Source organism: Crinia signifera, chromosome 1, assembly GCF_055691185.1.
Source record: "Crinia signifera chromosome 1, ASM5569118v1, whole genome shotgun sequence".
In the NCBI taxonomy this organism is placed as follows: domain Eukaryota; kingdom Metazoa; phylum Chordata; class Amphibia; order Anura; family Myobatrachidae; genus Crinia; species Crinia signifera.
This window is the reverse complement of record NC_139217.1, coordinates 152,395,917-152,415,824: the sequence shown is the minus strand read 5'-3', so window position 1 is coordinate 152,415,824 and position 19,908 is coordinate 152,395,917. Positions and strand designations below refer to the sequence as shown.

The 19,908-nt window shown below is 42.0% G+C and overlaps 1 protein-coding gene across 7 annotated transcripts in view; it reads left to right on the top strand.

The window, feature by feature from the left end:
* ANKRD17 (ankyrin repeat domain 17) overlaps window positions 1-13,488 on the top strand; it is a 117,151-nt gene extending 103,663 nt beyond the window's left edge. For 6 of the 7 annotated variants that reach the window (XM_083174721.1, XM_083174730.1, XM_083174711.1 and 3 more), the window contains 6 exons: window positions 5,826-7,483; window positions 7,682-7,867; window positions 10,658-10,906; window positions 11,822-12,003; window positions 12,161-12,322; window positions 13,242-13,488. In XM_083174721.1, the coding sequence (XP_083030847.1) occupies window positions 5,826-7,483; window positions 7,682-7,867; window positions 10,658-10,906; window positions 11,822-12,003; window positions 12,161-12,322; window positions 13,242-13,301 (2,497 nt within the window). In that variant the 3' untranslated portion in view covers window positions 13,302-13,488. Of the gene's footprint in view, window positions 1-4,713; window positions 4,860-5,825; window positions 7,484-7,681; window positions 7,868-10,657; window positions 10,907-11,821; window positions 12,004-12,160; window positions 12,323-13,241 lie in introns of those variants that run through there. The other variant, XR_014471456.1, reaches the window with a different exon arrangement.
* Window positions 13,489-19,908: the final 6,420 nt, after the last annotated feature.

Below are 19,908 nucleotides of genomic sequence, written 5' to 3'. Positions count from 1 at the left end.
CCCTTCAGGTCCATCATTTTTGAGGGTGTTCACAAGGATTATTTAAGATTGCATTTTGGCAGATTGGCGTTTAAAATCGTTATTCTGCGGCGATAGTTCCCTACTTTGAAGATGTATTGATCAATGCAGGTTCTCTAATCTGGTCAAACCTATGTGTAAAAGATGACCCATACATTAAAATCTAATGTTTGAGTCAATTCCATAAAAATCCATCATAATGCATTCCAAGAAGGTTTTCAAAGGAGGATTATTTCAATAAATCAGTGGTTTTAGGACGGGATGCGGTCATTTGGTCTACAGCATGATGGTCGCCAGTCATTAGGTCGACACCGTTAGGTCAACATGGGTCTAGGTCGAAAGGTTGTTAAGTTTGACAGGTCATTAGTTCGACAGTGTCAAGGGTGACAGTCGAAAGGTCGACATGCGGTTTTCACAGGTTTTATTGAGCCAACATGTGCCGACAGGCGGTATTCCATGCCCTACCATCCACTAAGGCGTGGTGGGAGAATAAAATAGCGAGCAGATGCGGTGCACTTTAAACTGTGTCCATGTTGACTGTGTTGACATTCAGGTAAAAAAAACTGTGAAAAACCCCATGTCGACCCAGACATTGTCGAACTAATGACCTTTTCCCATGTCGGCCTGATGACTGTCGGCCTGATGACTGTCGGCCTGATGATCCCAACCCTTTATACCTCTAATCCACAAGTACCAGAAACATGTAAAGTTCTGTTTTTCTTTAATTAAGCACAACTGAATTAATGTGTTTTGTTGAGTCAGTCACCCACCTCATTCCAGAGACGAAAATGAGGTGGGGGTCATGATTGGGAACCACTGCATTACATGGATTAGGAAACTTTGCTAGATCACATATGGGAGTCTTCTTTGTTTTTTGTGTAAAGGTCTTAGGGAAGGTTATCGTGGTCAGTATTAAGCTGGCCATAGGGAACTGGGGTGTTGTACCAGTGTATAATACAAAGTAAAAGGTGAACGGTTTCTTCTATAATATAATAAAAATTTAATTTATACAAGAAGTTTTTGAGTTTATCGATGATCAGACCATACCGCAGCAGTGGCAAATTTTAACTATCATTACTATTACTTTAAGAATAACCAACCTTATAGATGGAATACAATGTTACAGCCGGTGTGGGGTTTTTCATTCCTGGTGTTTTAAACTGGTTAAACTTGGAAAAAGTCTCAGCAGGCATCCATTAAGGAGTGGTTTCTTAATGGAATAGCCCAATGTCAACATATGCTCTTTTTTTTTTTTTTAAATGCAAAATTCATAAACAAGAATCCAAAGGCATTGTTGGTCGGCACCATTTTACTCCTTGGAATTATAATCTTGTTTACCTGTTCCCTTTAAAAAAGCTTAAATAATTTTGTGCGTTTTCATACCCACATACATTGTCAAAATTGACAGCAACATCTGTAGGAACCAAGGTTTAGCGCAATTGGCTTTCAAGTTGTAGTTGTCTTGCCATGACCCTGAAGGCAAAGTGTTTCTCTGATAGGATAGTTGAGACCATACGTAAGGCTAGATGATCGCTGATGTGTGAATTTGCAATCCATTCGATTATCGACTAACTGTATGTAGATCACAGCGACCATGCGCAAGTTAAAATAGCAACAGACATAGCAAAAGTATCGAATTGAAATCCCCTCACCATTTGACTGACAGGAAGTTGGCATTTTGGGGGTGGCAACCTGCCCTTTTCTGTGAGTGTTAGAAAAAAACACAGGTGTGCCCATGTGTTTTGAGGGAGGGTTTAACATCAGTGCTGGCCTCAAGCAGACTGTCTGCTTTCCATTGCTACTTAGCTCTTTGTAGAAAAAGGGGCGTAATATGCCGAGCAGCAAATTAGGGTAGGTGCTTGATATGGTGTTCCCAAGCAGTTGCTATATAAACCAGGAAAGTCACTCCTGTTTCCACTAAATACAGAATAAGTAAGCAGCGCTAAAAAGTAGAATACATTGAAATATCAATTGAATTAATCTTAGAAAAATATTAACATGTTAATACAATGAGTAAAACCTATTGATATACACAATAATAAATATGACCATAAATTGGATGTTTAATAATATAATCCACCTATTCTGGCATCAGTAATGGTAGGACCATTAGATCCACCTCAGTGTCTGTACCTATAGTGCCCTCATATTGCACAGAGATATAGTTCTTCTGGAAGCAATTCTTTACATATGCCAGGCATTCCCAACCACGGTCCTCAAGGCACACCAACAGTACAGGTTTTAGTGATATCCAGGCTTGAGCACAGGTGACTTAATTAGTACCTGAGTGATTCTGATTAAACCATCTGTGCTGAAGCCTGGATATCACTAAAACTTGCACTGATGGTGTGCTTGAGGACCGTGGTTGGAAAGCCTGATATATGGCACATAGTTTCACTGGGATGGCTGATAAGTCAGGATTCCGACAGTCATTACACCGGCGTCTGAATCCCGACTGTTAAAACCCTGACACTCGGGGTCCCACCGGCTACTCTCCCTCTTGGGGGTCCACGACCCCCATGAAAGGGGGGGGGGGTAGAACAGGTGGCGAGTGTAGTGAGCCACTGTGCCTGCAGCGTGGCGAACCTGCAAGGGGCTTTGTTGTGCCCCCCCCCTGCTGCCTGATTTGGGGCCGTTGGGATCCAGATGTTGGGTTAATACCCAATCGGGGTCCTATACTACACCCATTTCACTAGTAATATTTAGAGTTACCAGACCACCATTAGAGGAAGTCTGATCCGGTCTGTTCAGTCCTCTGATAATTTAAGGTTTGCTTGATAGCACATTACCCTCTTTCTCCTGCAGGTTTCTGGAGGTTGACCGAGATTCTAGAAGTCAGGCTATATGGTGTATTTGGAGCTGGTACAGTGTACAAGTCTTCTGTTTGCAGATAGCGAGCCAAATGTGTTTCCAGAGTCAGGGGGCTGGTTCATGCACATATGGTCCTGAGCTCAAAAGTTATAAGTGCAATCTTCCCTCTGCGTGATTTCTTGTTTCAGAGATGCAAGCCTTCTCCACACAAGTAGTTTTGAATTTAGTAGTTTGATTCAATAGTTTAAGAGGATTTAGGGGGGCATTCAATCCCGGGTCACGACTGTCTATTTGCCCCGACAGCCGTGACCCTGGCCCATTTTTGTATTGCTTGACAGCATATAGCCAGGCGGGATTCAATGTCCCTCTTCACGGTGAAAAGTTGCCGTGTCTGCGTAAACGACATAATCGACAAAAGGAGCCCAACGGCTTTCAAAATCAGGCCCGTTCTGTTGATCTGCCTCTTCAATACTGTTGGACAAGACTGCATTAAATAGGCGACCGCCGCTATTTCCCCCATCGGAAATAGGGGCGGGATTGAATACCTCATTAGGGTGCGATATATGGTCGTGTCCATGGTAATTAACTGCTACCCATCATTTTACAGAATGCACATGATAAATGTTACTTGAATGCAAATTGGTTGCGAAGAGCAGCTTCTCCACTAGCTCATTTCTCCACTTTTCACTGCTTCATACATCTCCACCACCTCAGTTTCCTTCAGTAAAGATAATCCTTTATTCTAGCGAATTCAACATTCATGGTATTATGTATTTCACAGTGCTAAAATGGTATTGACCAACTTTCTCATGATAAATATGTAGTTTATTTGGGAATGTGAATGAAGAGCATACTTGGGTCTTCTGCTGGATGGCAGTTACCTTGTAATTTGTTTTTTTTGTTTGCTATGTGCGGCGCTGCGGACACTTTGCGGCGCCTTATAAATAAACGTACTACTACTACATGGCAGTGTTGTACGCATCTTTGAATGTCCACTCCTAAGCTAGTGGGGCAGAAATACTTTTCTGTCTGATCTCACACTTTAAACATTCAAGATCGGAGGCTGCAGATAGTGCTTGGTTTCCATTGATATTTCAGAACTAGAAATTTTAATCTAGCAAGGGAAGTTGATTTCTTCACTGCTGTTTTTCATGTGCACTCTCAATTCCAAGCTTTTGCATTTGGCCGTTTTTTTTTCTTTCAGATCTTTCAATAAGTAATAACAATTGTTTCTCGCTTATCTATTATGTCTTTACCATATATATATATATATATATATATATATATATATATATATATATATATATATATATATATATATATATATATATATATATATATATTAGTAGAAAAACTAGTACTATCTCCTTTTGCATACACTCAATATTGCAGTTGCTCAAGCAGTACACCTACAGACTGATAGATTTGTTTTTTTGATGAGCACGGCCCTCCTACTTCTGTCGCTTTGTTACTACCCAGTTTCATCACTGTTTCCAATTGTAAAGCGCAACGAAATATGCTGCGCCATATAAGAAACTATAAATATATAAGCTGGTTTAAAATATGGCTTATATAACATTGGTAAGAGGTGGTAGAGCCACAATATGTTGAATAATTGTTCCATGGGCAAGAAACTTGCTCATAGAGCTTAGATAGAGACTACCTTGTCTGTAAGTGTGTTGCCTGAACAGCATCTCTGTTGGAAAGGCACCATGATAATTCCATTCTTCTAGTCAAGAACCCATCCCAGGCGCTGCTGACACATGTCTGAACATTCTTTCCAATTTCGGACCTGCTATCGGTTAAATTTCCCCAATGGTTTTTTTTTGAGGGGTGAGGGGGTCTGCGTCTTGTTTTAGAGCTCTACTCTATCACACAAAACAGGGAAATCCCTACTGTGGTGGCTGGATTTGACATCTGATCAGGGTGCAACATAAGTCAATCTAGATTGATGAACTGAGAGATCATCTCAACAAACACAAGTCTATTGGAGTGCAGTCGTCGGATCGCTGGCTCACACAATTTTACCGGTAATTGCCCTAACACTAAACTATTTGTGTTTTTTGCTGTTGAGTTTACTTCATATGTATCGGTCCTTGTATTGTGTGCCCTTATTGCAATATGTAAACTGTGATCTGCCTGGTCGGGCTTTAAGCAGTAGGATGCTAACTTTCATCATTACATCATCTTATGGATGGTGCGTTAATCCATTCCAATACAATGAGGTTAACTGTTTAACGTTTAATAAAAATCCTGTTTGGAAAGTTTAACCACATTTCTTACCAGTACTGGGTGCCAATGGAATGGACAGACTTTTTTTTTTTTTCAGTGGCTCTGTGTAAACTCTTTTTTCCCCATAGTATTTTATAAAAAGTACGCCTACAATGCTTGAAGTTGCAACCAGTCAAAGCTTTTGACTATTTATTTTTTCTTGATTGTGTAATGTGGACAATGCTTAGCATCAGAAGGATTCTTAAAATGGCTGTACACTAGTGCGATTTTGTGCCTTTTTTGCCAATTACAATGCATCGAGTCACGAAATCAGATAGTGTCAATCGCATGTGTTTTACCTCCAATCCTATGCGCAGTTCCGTGCGTATTAGAGCCTGAGTTTGCAAGGGCTGTAGGTATATCGGACCTGGCAGCCTTGGCTAGGATTGCACAAGATGCATCTTATGTAAAAGGACTTCATATGGTGTATCGTGTTCGATCCTGCCACCCGGTAAGCTGCCAGACAGCTTAAGGGGACGTATGCGACTTCTTGGCTCAGAGTAGTCGCATAAATGTATTGTACTGTAGTGATGCTTGATGGTGATGAAATTAATCATGTCTTGGGTACTGTATTTTGTATATTAAAATACTACTACAAATTTATATGGCCATATAATTGTTTTCAGCTGAAATTGATACCATACTGTAGCTAAAACATTTATGTTAACATTTGGATGGAAAATTTAGTATTCTGGCTTTCAGTATTTTTTTTTTTTTTTACACAGGGGAGGAACAGAATCGACCAGGCAAGCAACACATCTTATTAATGCACTTATTAAGGATCCCGATAAAGAAATTGATGAACTTATCCCAAAGAATCGTTTAAAAAGCTCTTTTGCAAATTCAAAAGCAGTATCTTCAACCCCTGCCGCCATATCCTCTATTAACAGTTCAGTTATGGGTATAAAAGTTTCAGCTGTCACAGTTTCTTCGTCATCACAAGCTGCCTCCGCCCTCACTGTGCCAGCCATTACTTCAGCATCTGCTCACAAGCCTCTAAAAAATCCAGTGAATAATGTGCGACCAGGATTTCCAGTATCACTACCTTTGGCTTACCCTCCTCCACAGTTTGCTCATGCTTTACTTGCAGCTCAGACTTTTCAGCAGATCCGTCCTCCACGATTACCAATGACGCATTTTGGAGGGCCATTTCCCCCAGCTCAATCTACCTGGGGCCCCTTCCCTGTCAGGCCACTAAGCCCTGCACGTGCTACCAACTCTCCTAAATCTCACGTGATGCCTCGCCATACGAACCATAATATCAGTAGTCCTCAGGTGATCCCAGGAGTCCTTTCATCTACTAGCCCGACAGCTACCACAAGCTCTGCGGCCTCAGTGCCTGTTTCTTCTACAAATGGGGGCCTTGGCTCACCTTCAGTCAGGAGACAACTTTTTGTCACAGTGGTCAAAACTTCTAATGCTACTACAACCACAGTCACCACCACTGCAAATAACCACGTCACTACACCAACAGCCTCCACCTGCCCTATTCCCACTGCCAAAGAACATCATCCTATGTCATCGCCTTCATCACCTTCCCCACCATCCTTGCCTGGAGGGGGATCTAGAAGCAGTCCCTCTGATTGCCTGACCTATTCTCCAAACAAAGGGACCTCAATCTCCTCAGAGCAGGATTTGGGCAGCATCCAACCTGTCATGGAGATAAATAGCTCAGGCAGCTGTAAGCAAGCGAGCTCTACCTCTGGGAGTACAACAATGCACTCTGCGCATCAACACACCCCAGCATCTGGTTCACAAGATTCCCGCCCTTCATTAATGCAGGCCCAAGTTCCCCCTCCTTCAGATCCAAGGATGGCACCTTCGCTTCATTTACCTATCAATGGTCCGACTCACCAGCCCGTTTCCCTTGCTTCTAACATCCCAGTATCCTACCCCTTATCTCAGTCCTCTATAGTGTCCACTCAGTCTGCTGCTAAAATTGAATCCACTGCAGTTAGACCTCACTTACATGGAGCAAACCCTTCTCACAAGAACCAAGTCCCAGTGCAGAATTCTCCTGTGTCTGGCATGGTCCCTCACTCAAATATGAAACGACCCCAAAGTGTAACTTCAGGTCCGCACCCTTCAAATCTAAGTACACAAAGTGCTGCTCAGAATTCCGGTCATCCTTCAAACAAACCCATGCCCCCCAATTTTAGTTCTGCTTTACCCTTTGGCCCTTTTAGCACACTATTTGAAAACGGTCCTAACCCTAATCATCCCTTCTGGGGTGGCTCGATGGTCTCATCTCAGTCTGCTTCAGATTCTATGCTGTCCACGCAGTCTTCATATTTGCCAAATCCAGAGTCAATGCTTCCATCTGATACTTCCAAAGCCCCAGGTTTCAGGCCACCAATGCAGAGGCCAGCTTCAAGTCAGTCAGGTGAGTTTCATTCCTCTGTTTTTACAATTAATCTAGTCACAAAAAATAAATAACATAATTTAAGTTCAGGTTCAGTAGTGTACATTTTCTACCTTTTTTTTCTCTGAAATAATATAGTTAATTTAAAAAGCATAAAATACTTGGAAGCACTTGTAGTTTTGCCAGCATAATAAACATGCTTGTGGATTTTCTCTTAAGGTATTGTGAACATGGATTCCCCTTACACATCTGTGGCATCATCCACTAATCATTTGGGTACCTTTGCCTCTAATATGTCTGGAGGTCAGATGTATGCACCCGGAGGTGCACCTGCAGCTGCTAATTTCAACAGACAACATTTTTCTCCTCTAAGTTTATTGACCCCGTGTTCATCAGCATCTAGTGGTAAGCAGACATACTGATGTATGCCTTCTTATGTTGCTCACACTCTAAGAAAGTGTCTGTTTTGGCCTTTCTATGTAAATGTTTCAATGTTTATAACCGTTTCCTTATACAGCCAGCAACAGTGGCTTTCCCACAAGACATGCAAAAAATTGAGGTCTGGAGACCTAAAGATCTTTTTACTGTATCTGTATGTTTTGTGGGAGTGTCACCATCACTTAAATCTAGTTATTATTTTATGGAGGGCACCCCAGCAAATATATACTGATTGGAGCAAAGCCTGTATATTCTGGTAGTATTCTGTCCCTATCCTTTCACCCTAATTCCTTAAACCCCTTTCTTCCAGCAACCTAACACCCTCCTGGCACCAGTGGCATTCTAAAAAAAAGTGACAATTCACATTTATGCTTTTTATGATGCTAACACTGAACATGTCGACATTCTGGTGTTGAAAATATGAATGTTGAACTTGTGACTGGATCTCTAATGTGCTTTTGTGTAGATATGAGGCATAACTAGAATATTGTTTTTTTTTTCTTAGGTCGGGCTAATGTTCTGCAACTTTTAAGCTACTAACCAAACTTAAATTCTATCAAAAGCCTAATTACATTCCTAAGCATTATATATAGCTCTCTAGGAGCTCCCTCCTGGCCCGCTGAACAGGTCCGTGGTCGGATATGGGCAGCAAGTCCGACCACCAACTCAGGTCTGATGTGCACTGGACCGCACATCGGAACTGAGGGGATATCAAACTGACCTGTTAGAACTCATTTGACGGCCCAATTTGTAGAAATCGGCCCAGTGTATGAGGCCTTAAGTAAATTAACAGGGAAGAAGTAACGAATGTTGAATTATAACCTACTGCACATGCACACAAAGGAGTAAATGTTTAGATTTTCTGTTTCAATTAGTTTATTAACTTTTGAGTAAGCTCCAACCAAAGACAGCAGTCTTCATGGTTATAAGGGATGCATAGTACAAACCTGAGAACCCAGATTCACATTTCAGTCTTCTAATTAAGGGTCAGATGTATGAATCTGCCCGTAACGTTTAAAAAATAATGGGTCCCGCCTCTCCAGCTTAACGTGGAGAAGCAGGCACGCATTATGGGCAGATGTATGATATCCCCCCCCCCTAAATTGGTAGTGCATGAGGGCCTTGGCAAAGAATGCAAACTGCATGCATCAAGGCAGATGTTACATTTACCCACCTGTATCACAACAGGGTTTTCTCCTTTTGATAAAAACTGCTTTACGATCAAGTCTGAAATAGGACCATAGTACAGTATACCACAGCACTTTAAAGCAGACTGGCTCTGACTAAATACAAACACCTGACAGTATGTGGGCCTCATGAGTCAGAAAAAGTACTTTGTGATTAGCATTATAGACTCGACTGCGGTCTCAAACCACTGCCACCTCCTACTGTATATGTTACCGAGGGACAGAGCCTGGTCATCTACCTCCATGTCATACTGATTTATAAGCTGGAATCTTCTACACTGCTTAAGTGGGACGTTTGCAGCATTATCACTCCTTAGGGCAGTATTGAATGCTCCCGATTCACAGTGTTTTTTGGCGAATTAGGCTGTTTTCACTCCTTGCGGTGAATATTTTTCACTGAAAATCTGAGTCACCTTATTCAATCTTCACTGTTCGCTGAAAGCGAACAGTGAATGCTGGCCATTTCTCCGTTTCATGCTCGCTGCAAGTCACTGTTTTTTAATAGGATTTTCACTTACATTCGCCGTGAGTGTATTCAATGCTAGAATGGCGAATTGCTTTCAGTGTGATTTTTGTCGTGCTTTACCGTCTATCAGTCACCTTCTTTTTAAGGTGAACTGGAATGTTAACTTTTAAAATAAAGGTTTTTTTTTTTTTTTTTTTTTTTTAATTTGGTGTAAAAAAAAATCAGTAATTTTTTTTCTGTGAAGGGCATGCTATTTTGTTTCGTGTGTGTGTGTGTGTGTGTGTGTGTGTATATATATATATATATTTTTTTGCACATAACAGCCAGCAGGGGGCCGGGAGCCCCTCATTACATATTCATATATTCACTGCTCCCGCTCATTACATATGCACGAGCGGGAGCAGTGCAGCGGCTCCCTGCCAGCTCTCCCGGTGGGCAGCTTGTGCTTCCTATGTCCCGGGGAGCCCTGCTTTGGATTAAAAGATTCCCTTTAAAATGGGAGTATTTTTGCACCAATGAAGAAATGTAGCATGACCACTGCCATATGTCCTCTGGGGAACAATTCAAATATGAAGTGCTGTAGGAAAGTGAACTTGGCTAGAGACTACTAACTTACAGTGTGACAGACTGAACAAGTTTGAGTGAATGCTGCTTACAATGCTGCTTTCAAAGTGGGCATACTCCTGTACTGTATATTACTAAAACTTATTTAGTATGCATTAAAATTTGCGGGGAGGTAATATATAAATGTGAAAGTGATGTGTGAATAGAGTGCATATATTTTAAGTGTACTTTAAGAGTTCTCAAATACTATAAGCTACAGAGTAAAATGTGTTTATTACATTAAAGGGTAAAATCTAAAAATTGCACAGGTCATTTGTCAACATTCTCCTGGAAATAAATTGAAACCTTTATAAGAGCAGGATATAGGTTATAGAAGGAACAGTTTTTTATGAAGTGTTTTACCTTCTAGCCTTTAATCATTGGACCCAACTTTACAGTAAAGACTAAATGCTAACCTAAAAATACTTTTAAAAAAGTTCAAGAAAGTTTTGTGTACATTGTGATGTTTTTGAGGCATCATGCTCCATTACTGTTTTTCAGATTCTTCAGCACAGGCTGTGTCTGCTGGTGGTCGCACGCAATCTCCTTCACCTTCGGGAGTACCTATGGTGTCTGAGAAACCCAACTCTGTGCCTCATGACAGGAAAGTCCCTGTGCCAATAGGAACTGAGCGATCTGCACGGATAAGGCAGACTGGGACATCCACACCATCTGTCATTGGGAGTAATTTAGCAACTTCAGTTGGGCACAGTGGAATCTGGTCTTTTGAAGGAATGGGAGGCAGTCAAGGTAATACAACATATTCAGTTTAGCCACAGTAGTCCTTTCCTCCAACATTAATATTTTATTATAGTACTATATACCTCCCAACATGACCCCCCTCCAGGAAGGGAGAGTACTCTGCTCCTGGACTTTCCTCTTAATGTATGATTGCCATCACCTGTGGAGAAACACCTTTCTTATTAGTTAACCTGTTCAAAACAGGTGACAGCAATCATAAAGTAAGAGGAAAGTCCAGAAGCAGAGTAGTTTGTCCCTCCTGACATTGGTCATGTTTGGAGGTATGGGTACTACTATAATTTCATACCCCTAAAGTATGTTTGAAAGAAACATTTCAACCAGTGACTCTTATCACACAATCCTTAACCAAACAAGTGTAGATTGCACAGGATTGTGTGTTTATTGTATAAGTAGCATGCGCCCTAAAATTAACTTTCTCTACTGCAACTTTTATAATTAGATTTACCATCTGTTCTCGGGTGCACTAAGATCACAATAAAAAAAAAAAATTGCTGCTACAAATCGCTTTTTTTACATCTCTAAAATATAAAAGGAGATTAATCCACACTGAATTGTGAGTTGTCTGTTTCCTTGTACCTATTAGTGCTGTGGGCTGTTTTTATTGTAGTTGAAAGCACTGCTTATAAATGTGTACTGCTACATTGTTGCTGGGTATAGCAGTCCAACAAAGGGGGATCATTGAAGTTTATGGGAGTTTGCTGCATGCGATCACCAGCTCCCGTTCACTGGCATAGCAAGAGCAGGCAATCTCACAAGCCCCGCTATGCTACAATGTACTTGCTGCAATGCAAGGATAATAAAGGACGTGTAGATTTACCTTTTTAAGTGCGATTGTCAAGAGATTTATAAATTCATATGCAGTGTTTTTTTTCTGTTAATGAATGCCTGTCAATTTTATTTCAGATAAAGTGTCAGACTGGTGTCACGCAGGCATAGGAAATCACATGATGCACAGACCTATGTCTGATCCTGGGGTGTTCTCACAACATCAAGGAATGGAGAGAGATACATCTGGCATTGTAACTGCTTCTGGAGCATTCCATCAACATGTGCCTGCTGGCTATATGGACTTTCCAAAAGTTGGGGTACTAGTCTTCCAAATGTTCCAGCTGTGTATAATTAGTGATTTTTCTATGAAATATAAGATCTAGAGACTTGTAGGTACAGATGTGTCTCGCTACACATCTGTATCTGTTTCGTTAGTGCATTTTACCTTACAGCTAAATGAAATTCTTTTTGCAGGGCATGCCGTTCTCAATGTATGGAAATGCAATGATTCCTCCTGTAGCGCCAATGCCAGATGGTACTGGTGGACCAATTTACAATGGACCTCATGCTGCTGATCCATCGTGGAATTCACTTATAAAGATGGTTTCAAACTCCACAGAAAATGGGCCACAAACAGTAAGTCTCCGGTTACAATATTGTTAGTATATCTCATACATTGGTATTATAGGGATTGTCACAATATTCCCCTCTTGCTTTCAGTCCTGTAAGCTACTGCAGCGCTATTCCAAAATTATGTAAATGCGGAGTTGTTGTATGTTCAGTTATAGCACTTAGGGGGGGTTCTTTGCCTTATGTAACCAACTTTACCATTGTAGATATTCTATAAACATTGCAGGACAAACTAACATTTAACACATACTGTGAATGATGAGTAATCCAAAATATTGTGGTGGTCATGGGGGGGAAAAGCTAAAGAAGAAATAAACAAAAATGTATTTGAGCATTCTTTTTAAATAAAATGGGGGGTAGATGTTGTAGGGTATATGGAAAGATGCATAATGTAACTAATACAAAGCGAGCTTGCAACATTTGGCCTACATAAACTGCAGACTAAATACAAATCCTATGACCAGTGTACTGGCTATTCTGAATGTCTCTTGTTTCTACAGAAAGGTATTGGGGTTTATTCAATGTTTTTTGCGAGCAGGGTCTGTATTCAACGGCACACGCCGTTTCCCCCTCACTAGGTTTTTGTAGGGATAGGGAAACCGTTAAACCAGAGAGGCTCGCGGCACTAGTCACGAACCTCGCTGTTTGGGGGAATCATCACAGTCCTCAAAGCGAGAATTTCCCCGGAACGTAGCATAGGGTGAGCAGCTGGCGCGGGGGTTAAACGGCGAGTGTAGCTTGTTTTCGGCAATCCCCGCCATTTAACTACCTCGCCGACCGCATTGTAAACGACCCAATGAATTCATATTCTGGAGAACTAACAGAGGATAGACCTGTATTTAGTTAAAATCCTTTTTTTGACCTTCATCTAGTTGTGTGTAACGTGCATATATTTACCATCTAGTAACACATAATTTTCCCACAGGTATGGACTGGAACCTGGAACCCCCACATGAACAGTGTACACATGAACCAGATGGGTTGATTTGGATTCTCTCTAGCATGGAAAATCTTTCCGCGAGTAGGGACAATTAAAAACACAGTACCACAATAGATTAAACAAACTGACCTTTTTCTGTGACCGTTGTGACCGCCCAGTTCCCGTTACCATAAATCTCACTATAGTTCTCCTTCTCCCACCTTATTTTATTTTTCTTTTGTTTTACCCTCCCCCCCCCAACCCCACCCCCTTTCTTTTCTTTATGGACATTAACTTTTTTTTTTTTTTTTTCTTGAAGCTGGTTGGTTTTAGTACTGTAAGCTGCTTCTGAGCAAACACAGAATAAATTAGCAAAATTATGTAACTGATTCTGAAGTTTTAGAATGGCAAATAAATGTACAATTGTTTACATAACCGAAATGGCTAAGCAGAGAATTCAATAAGTCGGCATAGAAGCTCTACATTATGTAGACTTAAATTAATGTGAGATGTACCTTCATATTCAGAAATCTGGATGTTTCCTTCATACATTAAACTATTAATAAGCATAACTTTTCTACTTTGTTTTTATGGTCCCAGAACCGGCAACATTTACACTAATATATACTATGATAAGCTTACAATATATTTATTTTAAATGTCAGTACCAATGTATGATGCTTCAGAAATGGTATGGTGTTAGTTTGGGGGAACAGAATGGGCATATACGTAGGAGGAGCAAATCTAAACTTCTTTTGTGCGTTTGTCTGGATTCATTATGACTATTGCAGCTTGTTGGAAGATGGCCATGCACCCAGACTGCACAATGTGAAGCCATACTTTTCAATCAGATTAACAAATAACGGATACAGATGGTGGATTCATTGTCCTCCAATTAGAGTTCCCATTTCTTTTTATATGTCAAATGGAGAAACCTGTTTTTTTTTTTAAATTTCTATTATAGTTTAATTCCAAAAGAGTAAAGCCACCCATACAAGGTGCGATGTTCAGATGCGATGTACGCTTCCATGTACATTGCACAGCACATAAAGTAGGTGTGGTGCATCTAGTACAAAAAGAACGCTGCTGTAGCACATTGCATGCTTATTGTACTAGATGCAATCTGGTACAAATTGCTGCGTGTATGGGCACCTTTAAAATAGAAAAATTCAAGGCTGATCTGCTCCCATGTGAAGAATAAGCAGGGGATGGTGTCTAACTAGAGCAATCTAGAATACTGCTCCTGTGGGAAGAATCTCTCATAGGGCATGTTAGATACACATAGAAGTAACTTTCCAGCTGCATATTCTATCATCCTTTAGTGGTAAAGGTTCCCAGTGTAGACTTAAGCGAGCTTGCTGTTTGCCATGCACCAGTTTCTTTCACTGTGTACACAGTTTCAGACCTTATGTAACAAGAGAGTTAGGGGGGTATTCAATCTTCGGGTCACGGCAGACGAGCTTGCTCGCCTGCCGTGACCCAGTCCCGTTCTCGGTCAGCTCGACCGAGAACATGCAGGCGGGATTCAATGTCCCGCCTGCAGCGGGACGAGAAGGGGGCGTGGCCGCGAGTTGCAGCCGGGAAGTGACGAGATGCAGCCGGCAGCTCGTCACTTCCCGGCTGTTCTCGGCAGAACGAGCCCGACAGCTAGAGATGTCGGGCTCGTTCTGCCAGGAAACCCTGTTCAATGCTGTCGGGGAAGACAGCATTGAATAGGGCCCGTCGAGCATCTCCCCCACGGGAGATGCTCGACGGCGATTGAATATCCCCCTTAAGCTGTGTACACAGTGCAATTTTGACTAGTATATAGTCAAAATTGCTTAGTAAATTAGCCAAAATCTGTGTTTAGTCTACATGCAATACAGATGAGCGGGCCTGTGAGGTCGATATCGCATGGCTAAATAGACTGTGCAGGTAAGTCTACTTTGACTATGTCGCTAATAAAAATAGTGGGTGCTATCCAAAATTGCTTAGTATAAATCTTCCAGGGTCGCACCATCTGCACACACACCTTTTAGACTTCTTAAGTCGCTCTGTTATCTGCTATTTGAGGATTACTACAGAACGCATTCATTGAATTACCATCCAGAAGTTATCTACCCCGAACATTATCAGAAAATATTTCCTTGGTCATTTAATTGGCGACTTTATATATTGAGTATACAATGAATCCAGGAGTTCAGGGATGTTGCATTTAAAACAATTCTCAGTCTTCTAACATTCTTTGCTCAGTGACTGTTGTAGCTTTTGATAAGAGCCTTGACACATGTGTGCTGCTGGACAGAATGAGAATTGAGGCGGAGTGTAGGTGCCACAGCAACACCTCAAATGTCAGCCCCTGCGTCTATTACTATTAATGGAGGTCTTCTGTGGGGGGGGGGGGGGGGGGTCACTGTAGTGTAGTCTGCGACCATGGTTCCTCTGAAGACTACCGGATCAGAGGAAGGTATGGTAAAACTTCTCCCACACACAGAGCAAGTTCTTTGAGTTATAACCGAGCTCAATCTTTCAAATACAAACTTTTAATGAAGCTTGTATGATGGCTAAAATTACTTAGGGTACAAAAATAAAACACTGACCAATATGCAAGTAGATAGCTGTGTAAACTACTCTTGAAAATAATTGCCATCTTTTAATTTTTTGCTTCATCTAGTTCTTGCACGGATGTATATGTGCGCACAGTAATCTCAGATGAAGACATACAGGATGCTCAAATCTAAAATTGTGATTTGTTCAGAATGACCTCACCTCAATATATTGGGGCAGCATGGACAGTGTTTTGGTCAGCATTACTGCTTCACAGCACTAGGGGCCATGGTGGGGATCAAACCCACGACCTAACTGCAGCGTTTGTATGTTCTCCCCGTACTTGTGTGGGGGCAGGGACTGATGTGAATGTTCAAATATTTTCTATATAAGAAACTGTAATGGTTTAGGAACCTAAATGGTCAAAATGCTAATTATTTCCATTGGAACATGGCTTTTGTAAATTTCCAAGATATGGTTTATGGAATCATGCACACTTAGTCAATAGAGCAGCCCCTATGTAGCAGTGTAGCTCTCCAGGGGCATATATATTTAGACAGTTTTCAGTAGATATAGAGAATATCTCAGCACTATATGCTCAGAGCAAGATTCTTTTTGCTCCGAGTTAGATGAAATATAGAAGCAAGAAAAAATGGGTGTACTCGAGATGGGATACTCAGAGTAGGAATAGGCGCCCTGTGGGGTGTGTTACTAAGCTGCTCCTGCTTGAGGGGTGTTAACCCTCTAAGGATTAAGAATAAAGAAAAAAGGTGGTGGAGCGCTAGAAATGGATCAATTGGATATTACAAATTTAATGAAATATATAATTAATTAAAATAATAACTGGAATGACATAAACAATAAAAATGACAATAAAATTGATAGGACAAAGGAAGGTGATACTTAAGTCTCTGAGTTGCTGCCGTATGTGTCCCTGGAATTGGAGGGCTTTAGATTCCCTGGAAGGTACCCAATGGAGATGGTATTGGCAGTGGGCCGTCCTGGATTGTGCAGATAGACGCTGGAGGATGATCGAATTCCTATTACTGGAAAGGTCCTCACGATATTGCGGATTGTATGGACCACAAATAGAAATGGATGCAGTTCCCCAATGGATGGAGATATTGGAGGCAGTCCGGACAAGGTGACAATGAAAGGGATGATTTCCGGGATTTGGCAGAGAGTGTGGCAGCATAGACAGAGATCCTTCCAAGTCCAAATTTAAAAGTAGCAAGTGCTGCCTAACATGTTTCGTCGTGATGTCACGACTTTATCAAAGGCATACCTTTGATAAAGTCGTGACATCACGACGAAACATGTTAGGCAGCACTTGCTACTTTTAAATTTGGACTTGGAAGGATCTCTGTCTATGCTGCCACACTCTCTGCCAAATCCCGGAAATCATCCCTTTCATTGTCACCTTGTCCGGACTGCCTCCAATATCTCCATCCATTGGGGAACTGCATCCATTTCTATTTGTGGTTCATACAATCCGCAATATCGTGAGGACCTTTCCAGTAATAGGAATTTGATCATCCTCCAGCGTGAGATTTACCACAGTGACCACAAGCAACCAGCGCATCATAGTGAGGACCCCCAAATTGGGAATTAGATCATCCTCCAGCGTCTATCTGCACAATCCAGGACGGCCCACTGCCAATACCATCTCCATTGGGTACCTTCCAGGGAATCTAAAGCCCTCCAATTCCAGGGACACATACGGCAGCAACTCAGAGACTTAAGTATCACCTTCCTTTGTCCTATCAATTTTATTGTCATTTTTATTGTTTGTCATTCCAGATATTATTTTAATTATTTATATATTTCATTAAATTTGTAATATCCAATTGATCCGTTTCTAGCGCTCCACCACCTTTTTTCTTGAAATATAGAAGCAGTAACACTCTTCCTATAATCTATTTTCTCTTTCATCCATCCTGGTGACACAGCTCAACCATGGGATGTAGGAGGGTCCAAAGGAGCCAGGCACCTATGCTAAAGCTTTTGAGGCAGGCTCCTCCCTTCTGCATCCCAGCATTCCCCAGTTCCAGAGTACCGGAGTGGGTACTATAACTCATGACTGCTGTAGCAGCCCTTCACTAGAGTACATAGGGTGTTTTTTGTTTATTAATATTTCATCTTAGTGCAGGCAACTTCCAGGAGAAGTTTCCTCACACTGACGCAGCAGAGGCTCACAGAAGTGCATCCTGTCAGCTCCCTGTGTGCTGAGAGACGCTCTCTGGTCTCTCAGCACAGCGCTTCAACCTCATCACAGTGGAATTTCCTGGACCCTGGCAGACCCCGGAGCCGGCTCCCTGCATAGGGGGGAATCATGGGTGACGGACACCCCGCGATGGAGGCCGCCATCTTGAATGGGTTTGCAGGCTGAACTTTGAGAATGTTGCAGCCTGTTACAGCAGCTCAGCACAGCTGGGCGATTCCAAGTGGACCCCATTGGAGGGAAGACAGGAAACCAGAATAAACACTCAGTAGGAGTAGCATACAAGGGTAAAAGGCGCCAAAGGAACATCTCACCCCACTGTAGCAGGGACTTTGGTCTCTTCCTTCACTCTGCCCTGGCGCCCTTTCATCCCACACTGTGCGGAGCTGAAAGGAGATTTATTCCTGCAGACAGTGTTACCGTTTGTTCTGAGGCAGCGCTTTCCCTGGTGACTACAGAGGGTCAAACAGATAAGTACACTGATATATATATATATATATATAATTAGCTTTGTACAAATGCCTGACTTAGTGACTGCAAATTTTGCGGGCTTAGATTAACTCATGAACAGGAGCATTTATACATGCAGTTTAAATCCCGGCGTTCAAAATCCCGACGCCGGAATCCCAACACTTTCTCCCCCCGTGGGTGTCCACAACACCCTCGGAGGGAGAATAAATTAGTGTTGCGAGCCACCGGGCCCGCTGCGTGGCGAGCGATCCACGCGCCCCCCCCTTTGTCGGGATTCCGGCGTCGGGATTTTGAACGCCGGGATCCCGACCGCCGGCTTTTCATGCCGAATCCATACAGGCAATGCATGACACTGCTCACAGTGTGCATAAGATTAATGCTTTTATGGAGCAGTTTACTAAGGAGTCTGCTGCTGAAGACTCCTCTGACAAGATCTCCAACCTCTTGCGATAACTCCCCCTTCCTTGAAAGCTGTTGGGCGGTCCATTAATGCTGCCTACGGGGGTCGTTTACGGCCCGTGGGCAGGAGGTTCCCATCACTGGCCTAAAGGCAAATGCCTAAACCAGTGAGTATCAACTGAGGTTCTTCCGGGTCAGGCACAGAAAACAACCAAAGCTGGTGCACACAGCCTGGAACTTAGTGGTGTGCCAGTCATCTGAAACAGGAGCCCTCCAAAGAAGACTGATCCTGACTGAGGTGGATCACATGAGTGTAGCACTGTGACATAATGTGCCCTAAAAACCTTAATCAAGAGGAAGAGTGGTGGTCAAAAATTTTAACCAGTTTTTTATCAAGGTTTTTCTTACATATATTGATTGATACATTTAAGATTCCTGCACCTATTAAAAGATCCCATTTTTTTGCAAGTCTTAAGGTACCCATAGACGGTCCGTTCCCGGACCGTCTGTTTTGTACTATGCGATGCGCGCTCCCGCGCATCACATAGTACGGTACAAAAAGTATGTGCTGCACATACTTTTTGTACTAGCTAAACATCGGATCGCATTGCATGCACTAGGCATGCGATCCGATACGATGCATGCTAATTAAGACCCAAACGGATCCGTTTAACGGACCGTGTATGGGCCCCTTTACTCTATTACTCAGAAGTATAAACATGGCAATTGGTATCACATTACATAATGCTACCTGGTTTAAAGTAGAGATGCGCAGATGCAGATTTATCCGGATCTCAAAGTGGTATCTTATTGGCTATCAAAAACATGTGACCGCATATAGCCAATACGTTTTTAAAGTGTATCTGCTTTAGGAACACCGCTGACACAAGTCTGATTAAATAAACTAACACAGTGTGTGAGAAGATGTGATCACCAGATAAACCAGGCACCCCACTCCCATCACCACTCCTGGATCGGCTTCCAGAGAAAATATCAACAATGTCTAGGTCGCAAATCCAAAGGTTGACCTAAGTACTGTTGACATTTGTCACTGTA